Source organism: Cebus imitator, unplaced genomic scaffold (genome assembly GCF_001604975.1).
Source record: "Cebus imitator isolate Cc_AM_T3 unplaced genomic scaffold, Cebus_imitator-1.0 Scaffold119, whole genome shotgun sequence".
In the NCBI taxonomy this organism is placed as follows: Eukaryota; Metazoa; Chordata; class Mammalia; order Primates; family Cebidae; genus Cebus; species Cebus imitator.
The window spans coordinates 5,597,268-5,605,367 of NW_016107434.1; the positions used below are offsets into that span (position 1 = coordinate 5,597,268).

The window sequence follows — 8,100 nt, forward strand, 5'->3', positions numbered from 1 at the left end:
ATGTAAAAAAAAAAAAAAAAGTACTGTGTAAAAATGAGTATGGAATAGAAAATGAGGGTGGTAGCATTGGATTCCAACATGTGAGAAGTTGAGTAGTGCCAAACAGATGCACATATCCCATGAGTAACTATTTGTGCTTATTTAAGAATGAAATAAATGTTTTTCTATTTGTGTGTATTGTTATTTTCAAAGCACTTGTAAGTTCTTAGGAACGAGCTACTTAAAAAAAATAAAACTGTTAGGTGTTTCATTTGACCTAGAGGTGCTGTGAAAAATAATTGGTGAGCTGCTGAACTGAGAAATTTGGAACTCTGGACTGAGGTGTAAAGACGATTTGGCTGTTCCCCATATGATGCTGGAGAAACACTACAGAAAGCTGATCCTTTGTCCCCCCATTTTTTATTTTTTAAGATGGAGTTTCACTCTTGTTGCCCAGACTGAAATGCAGTGGTGCAATCTCGGCTCACTGCAACCTTCACCTTCCCCCAGGTTCAAGTGATTCTCCTGCTTCAACCTCCCAAGTAGCTGGCATTATAGGCATATGCCACCAAAGCCGGCTAATTTTTTTTATTTTTAGTAGAGATGGGGTATCTTCATGTTCATCAGGCTGGTCTCAAACCCCCGATCTCAGGTGATCTGACCTCCTCGGCCTCCCAAAGTGCTGGGATTACAGGCATGAGCCACTGAGCCCAGCTTCCCCAGTTTGTGTGTGTGTGTCTGTGTATGTGTATTGCAGATTATTGCTTTACGCTTTTGTCCAAGCGAGTTAAAACTGATTGATTAGGTTTAAAGTTCCTTGGATACAATCATGTACTAATCTTGTCTTTTGTGTAAACTGGGTTAGATTTAGGGTATTAAAAAATGCTTCAACAGTTAAATATCGATAGATATTTCCTTGGACTGGTTTTTATGTATGATTCGTCTTATCCATTATATTAAATAATGCTTTCAATGTTCCAAGTCCAATCATAGTCTCATTGCTAATGTGAAATTGTACTTTTAGATCATTTTGTTGTTACCTTTACTAACCTATTGCTATATTGTTACTATTATTGCCATCTATATTGGATGAATATAGATGGCAATAATAGTAACAATATAGCAATAACACTAATGATGACAGAATAAGCCATTTGTTTGGCATTGGGCTCAGTTCTTTACATATATGGTTTTTTTTTTTTACTTACCTATATTGTTTTTATTCTTGTGTCCCTAGCACTAAAATAGCACTGATGCATAGTTGATGCCCAATAAATATTTGTTAAATGAATGAGAAAAACAGGGTTGGAAAATAATGGCTGGCCATGAAAGGGGAAAAATGACAAGCAAAAAAGATTAGAGTTTAGGCTGGGCGCGGTGGCTCACACCTGTAATCCTAGCACTTTGGGAGGCCCAGGTGGGTGGATCATCTGAGGTCAGGAGTTCAAGACTAGCTTGACCATCATGGTGAAACCCCATCTTAAAAAAAAAAAATTAATTAATAAAAAAGAAAAGATTAGAGTTTGGAGGAGGGAAGAGGTGGAGGATTCCAATAGCTAAGCAAGGGTCATTGATTTGTGATTTGATGTGAGGTTGGCTAATTTGTAAATCTAGGGAGAAGAAATAGTTGTATTCTACCCAAGACCCAATATGTTATATTATGGTGCCTGTGTATTCTGATACCAGAATTTTCATCTTGGGAGGAGTCATCTAATTATCTGAATTGACTGGATCAGTATTTCGTAGATCTAGGGATTATCTGCGTCCCTCCTTACCCAGCAAATCCATCCTCGTCCTTTCTGTCGGTCTCTAGGACCCAGAAATTCTTGCCCAAGAACTTTTTCTTCTCCCAGTCTAGGCCTGGATGTGCTCTTCTAAACCCGGTAACCTCCAAGTCAGCACTGTTGCCAGGGGCGACCCAGCTTCCCTCATCCAGGGAGCAACTCAGACACAGGCTTGCTTCATTTTTATTCTGGGGTTGTACAATCTAAGGTTTGAATTTTTTTCTTTTCAAATCTCTCACGGTTTGCTATTGACACAGCCGAATGAGGTTTGCAGGGGGACTGTTGGGGCCTCTCCTCCCTACTTCTTAGCCCTATTTCCTCATAGGCCACCTTGCTGGGAACTCCTGCCCTGCGGACCCGAATGGGTAAGGAGATGAAATACTGGGTGCGCTCCGCCACCACCCTCACCCCCGTACCCTCGCCGGAGGAGAAGGTTTAGGGCTGCGAAGAACTCCGATTAGGTTTACAGCCCAGGCTCAGCAGATTGAATTAGGGTGTGTCACCATGGAGACGTGGCCGGCCCGCTTGCTTGCCTGCCATTGGCTGGGGACTCCAGGGCTGGGCATATAAGCCGGCGCCTAGAACAGTGCGGGAACTGTGCGGACCAGACAGATCTGCAACTTGCTGAGTCCTGCATAGCGGAGCGGATCCGAGCGGATCGGAGCACGCGGGAGCACACCCTAGCAGGCTTATCGAGAGGGCGTCTGCGGGACAATGGAGAACGGGTGAGGCGGGAACCAGGCCTAGATGATCCCTGGGGAGGAGCAGGGACTGTGAGACCCGGGAACCTGGCAAAATGGGCCCAGAGGGAGCCGGGGGAGGGAACGAGTGCTCTGGGGATGCAGAGAGGCCTGACACAGAGCTTGGTGTCGGTGACAAGGCGGCAGAGTCCGGCGCCAGCCAGAGCGGGCTGGGACGCACGCGGGAATCGAGCTGGGGTGGCGCCACCGGAGCAGGAAGGGGGCAGGCTGATGCGGTCTACGCTACTCCGGAAAAGGAGCCGTTGTGCGTCTCCGTGTGTGTGTTAGGGGTATCAGTGGCGAGTGAGGGATAGATATCCCTCCATACCAAGAAGAGGTCTCCTCACCCCCTGCACTCTTCGTATATTCCCACGCTAGGGTCTAGGTAAAGCTGCGAGGTACTTTAGGTGCTCAGATTCAGAGTTCCTCCTTTAGAGGGAAAATTGCTCACTTAGAGGAAAAATTGCTCATCTTTTTTTTGCCAGTTCCACTCCTCCCTTCCGTCTGTCTAACTCGGTGGGAACTGAGACTTAAGTGGAGAAGAAAATCCTTAATCATCAAACTGAGCAACAGTCCTCTGCTCACTTTCCACACCCGACACCTTTGAAAACTCTTCTCTTTGCTTTGGTCCTGGAAATCACAGTCCAAGTGACCTGCATTAGGCATCACAGTTGCTTTTGGATGCCCAGGGAGCCAGGGTGTTCTTGAGGAGACTGAACAATGAGAAATGTGTTATGAGTTGTAGCTAGACATGCCATGTGGCGACAGCTTCATATAACATTCATTTCCTTTGCACCTTTTGGGGATGCTATTTGATTAACATTTTACCAAATTCATTGCTTCTCTCCATTATCCTGTGGCTCTGTTGACCACCCCGCACCCTACCCTATCCAACTGCTTCCCTGAGGGTAGCCTAGTGTATTGTGCAATCATGTCTGGTTTTCCAGGCTCTGCTTTGGGAGTAAAAAATTTCCTTTGGGAGGTTGGTTAGTTATGTTCAGCTCCGTCACACCTCATTTCTACCTCGGAAGCCAACCTTTGGTCTTCCCAGATGAGTGTGGGAGAACTGGACTTGGAACCGGGAGAAAAGTAACACGGGTTGATTCTTGCTAGTGTAGCAGTTCTGGGTAAGTTCTTGAATGCAAAGATCCTCGGTGGAGAGAAAGGAAACTGGGAGGAGTCAGGGAGGGGGAAGGACAGGAAGAAGACCACAGGAGGTGGAAAGCGGGAGAAAGGTTCAAATACCGTGAGTAACAGAGCCATAGGTGTTTGGAGGTTGTTATAAAGTATTCAGTTCATTTTCATATGGAGCCTATAAGGTAGATGGGGCCAATTACATTCCCTTGCTTATACCTGAGAAAAGAATTTGAAGCACAAATTACATGCCTAAAAAGACAATATTGGGACTAGAATCTGGGTTGAGTTCTACTTCCCTCTGGACCAGCAATTCCTAAACCTTGTTTTTGAATCAAAATTAAATGGGCTTCAGAATCTGTGTTTTGTTTTTTTTTTTGTTTTTTTACGTTGTCTTACCCTGCCACCAGGCTGGAGTGTCAGAATCTGCCTTTCTAACAAACTTCTGATGACAATTTGTGTAGTCAGTGCTGGTTCAGCCTTTGCTGTGGACGCGGTCTGCTTTTTTGTACAGTAGTTTATGTAGTTTCTAGTCTGGAATTACCCTCCTTATGATCCAGGGAGCTAAGAATGGCACACAGACCTCTATCAGGGGTGTTCCCATTGTGCTTTATTGGTCAAAAAATGTAGCCCTTACGTCTTTGACTGAGGAAGGAATTGGAGGGATGAGGGTTCAAAAGGAAATTTGAATGTATCCCTTCCTTCATGGTAGTTGGTTTTATTACATTTTTAATGCCTTTAATCGATAGGTAGGGCAATAAGGAGGACTTTACTAGGCAGTCACCACCCTCAGGAAGGACTTAATCCAATTTTTTATAGTCTCCTTGGGCTTCCTCCTGACCACACCCTTTTACTCTGCCTAATTTGATTATTTCATTGTAATTTCCTGTAGACTCTGGTCCCTTCCTCTCTAAATCTTTATTAAAAGGAGAGGTATTTAACTTGTCAGTGTTCAGTAGGTCAACACGAGTTGGGTCTGTTAGTAGAAACAGGCTTTATTAACTTTTGCCAGGCTCTGGAATGGAGGGAGTTTCATATCAGACTTGTAGTGGGCATGATTCAGAAAGAAGGGTGGGTGAATAGATGGGTGAACATAGTATGGCCTCTCCCTCTGTTGCAGCTTCTCTGTCGCTGCTGCCTCAGTATACCTGCCAGCCTTTTTGTCATTTGTTCATTTGTCTATGATGCCCTTGGAATGAGAGTAGAATTCACCTTGATTTTTCCCCCCAGATACACATATGAAGATTACAAGAACACTGCAGAATGGCTTCTGTCTCACACTAAGCACCGACCTCAAGTGGCAATAATCTGTGGTTCTGGATTAGGAGGTCTGACTGATAAATTAACTCAGGCCCAGGCCTTTGACTACAGTGAAATCCCCAACTTTCCTCGAAGTACAGGTACTGGCAGGCGAAAGTGGGGAAAGGGACTCAGGGATGTTATTGGGATTCTGTGTAACACAACCAAGTGGGCCAGTGTTTCTACTCCTTGACCTATCATTTCACTGAAGACGAATGTTGTAAGAGGAGAAAAGCCCACCATAAGTCAGAATGACTTTAGGAGATTCCTCCAGTAGACATCCCATAAGAGACAGGGCATGTGTGTATCAGTGGACTGAGGCCAAGACTTAGAAGAGGGCCAGGTGACAGGGGCCAAGTAAAGAGCAAAGCGCCGTTTATTTGGTGTACTTGATTTCTCAAATAACTAACTTCTCTTGGTTTATTTATTAATTTTTAAGACTTCAGTCTTTTCCCTGGAGAGTTAAGAATTTTTTTTCAGACCTGTCAATAGGAAAAGACTTTTAATAGATGGGTTTTTTTTGTTTTTTTATTTTTTAATAGCTATTTTTTAAACCCTTTGAAGCAAGACTGGGAGAGCAGAGAAGGAAGGTGTGGGAAATATTAAGAGAGGGTGTGCAAAGGGCATACTTCTCTAAGGGAGATAGTAGTGATGTTGACTCCACTGGCCACACCTATCCCCAGTGAGAAAGGCACTGCATTGAGTGATAAGTGGGTTAGCATTTTAAGCTTATCAACATGCTTATTTTTTATACTTCTCTTGGGTTTCCTGTGTCAACTCTTTACTACTGTGGTGGTTTTTTGTTTGTTTGTTTGTTTGTTTGTTTGTTTTTAAGTTCCTCTGTCTTTGAGAATTCCTCAGCTCTTCCTCTAGGTTCTGGTCCCTCTCCTATTCCCTAAAGGATAGGTTGGCCATCTATTAGAAGAGATTGCCAGATAAGGGAAGTGGCAGATACGGCTGTTATGACTGTGGGGAGTTCTCTTTGCACTCCCATGAGCCCCTACATGGACATGTGCTCCCACAGGACTGTTCTGTGGGTCATAAGGAAAGAGACTTGCTTGTGTCCAAATTCAGCCCCTTTTCTCCTTGTTCAGTAGCCTCTTCTTTAGGAAGCCAGAGTAAGTATACCATGAGCTCGCTTACTGGACTGAAGAGGCAGGTAATTAAGTTCAGGCAATATATAAGAATACACGTTTTGAGAACTTGGAAACATTTGAAGAGGTCTGTAATTATGCATTCACTGTACTCACTTTATTTTGAAATGGAGTCTTGCTCTGTTGCCCAGGCTGGCATGCAGCGGTGCGATCTTGACTCACTGCAACCTCTGTCTCCCAAGTTCAAGTGATTCTCCCACCTCAGCCTCCCAAGTAGCTGGGATTACAGGCATGTGCCACCACACCTGACTAATTTTTGCATTTTTAGTAGAGATGGGGCTTCACCATGTTGGCCAGGTTGGTCTCGAATGCTTGACCTTGAGATCTGCCTGCCTCAGCCTCCCAAAGTGCTGGGATTACAGGCGTGAGCCACTGCACCTGGTCTGTTTTTTATTTTATTTTTATAGATTTACAGGGGTACAATGCGGTTTTGTTACGTGGGTATACTGCGTGGTGATGAAGTCTGTTCTGCAGTGCAACCATCACCTGAACAGTGATCATTGTACTCACTAGGTAATTTCTCACCCCCCGTCCCCCTCCCACATTCTCACCTTTCCAAGTCCCTAGTGTCTATTATTTCAGTCTGTAGGTTCATGTGTACACATGTGGTTCCCACTTAAAGTGAGAATATGTGGTATTTAACCTTCCGTTTCTGAGTATCTACTTTTTACTCTCTTACAGTATGGCTTATATTATCTTGAAATTTCTTTAAAGAGCCCTTCTTCGTATGTCCATGCTGAACGTCCTTACCCCATATCTCTAATCTCAGGTTGTATTTGTATAATTGTGAGTAATGCCTGGCTCTCCCACCAGACTTAAACTTTCTGAAAGCAGAGATAATAACAAGTCTTTTACTTAATTATTCTCTAACATTTTGAGCAGAGCAAGTAGCTCACAGTAGGTGCTCAGTGGGCACGTGTTGCATGAAAATATAATCCCATTCATTCCTCTTTCTTTTTTGTTTACAGTGCCAGGTCATGCTGGCCGACTGGTGTTTGGGTTCCTGAACGGCAGAGCCTGTGTAATTATGCAGGGCAGGTTCCACATGTATGAAGGGTACTCACTCTGGAAGGTAAATCGGGGCATAGGCCTGGCTGGATCTGGAAGTGGGAGAGAACTATCTAACCTCTTTCATTACCTAGCTATCTGAGCTAGGTGGACCTTTGGTCCCCTCCTTCCTTTTCTTTCACAATGTATATCATGCATATCTGTGTAGCTGGATGAATGAAATTTTGTAAAATTCTGATCTTTTGCTTTGAAGGTGACATTCCCAGTGAGGGTTTTCCACCTTCTGGGTGTAGACACCCTGGTGGTCACCAATGCAGCTGGAGGGCTGAACCCCAAGTTTGAGGTTGGAGATATCATGCTGATCTGTGACCATATCAACCTACCTGGTTTCTCTGGTCAGAACCCTCTCAGAGGGCCCAATGATGAAAGGTATGTATCTTACTTTTTATCTATTTCTTTTTTTAAGATGAGTAGGACTTAAGGACTTCTCTAGGAGCTGTGGGAGAATTTTAAAAATTCAATTTATGTGAGATAATTCTACCTGTGTCCTAGGTTTGGAGTTCGTTTCCCTGCCATGTCTGATGCCTACGACCGAACTATGAGGCAGAGGGCTCTCAGTACCTGGAAACAAATGGGGGAGCAACGTGAGCTGCAGGAAGGCACCTATGTGATGCTGGCAGGCCCCAGCTTTGAGACTGTGGCAGAATGTCGTCTGCTGCAGAAGCTGGGAGCAGACGCTGTTGGTGAGAAGGGGAATTTGATTAGAAGCTTGAAGAGGGAGGGATTTCACAAAATAGGATGGGAAGGAGAAGGAGATAACAGGCCTCATTGGATTGAGAGGATCTGATTTCAGGGAAGGGTGAATTAAATTGCCTTCTTAAGATACAAAGTGGTGAGATCTGGTGTTGTAGCATCAAATCTCCCTACAAAGCACCAAGGGGTTAACAGTTGCAGTGCTAATGAATGACCTATCCATTATTTGATGACTGTTTCTTTTTTTTT

At 44.2% G+C, this 8,100-nt stretch overlaps 1 protein-coding gene across 2 annotated transcripts in view; it reads left to right on the top strand.

The window, feature by feature from the left end:
* Nucleotides 1-1,837: 1,837 nt before the first annotated feature.
* The window catches only part of LOC108311933 (purine nucleoside phosphorylase), a 7,896-nt gene continuing 1,633 nt past the window's right edge, over nucleotides 1,838-8,100 (top strand). Inside the window, exons 1-5 of one of the 2 annotated variants that reach the window (XM_017539597.2) lie at nucleotides 1,838-1,971; nucleotides 4,868-5,037; nucleotides 7,059-7,162; nucleotides 7,352-7,527; nucleotides 7,651-7,841. In XM_017539597.2, the coding sequence (XP_017395086.1) occupies nucleotides 1,844-1,971; nucleotides 4,868-5,037; nucleotides 7,059-7,162; nucleotides 7,352-7,527; nucleotides 7,651-7,841 (769 nt within the window). In that variant the 5' untranslated portion in view covers nucleotides 1,838-1,843. Of the gene's footprint in view, nucleotides 1,972-2,313; nucleotides 2,489-4,867; nucleotides 5,038-7,058; nucleotides 7,163-7,351; nucleotides 7,528-7,650; nucleotides 7,842-8,100 lie in introns of those variants that run through there. The other variant, XM_017539598.2, reaches the window with a different exon arrangement.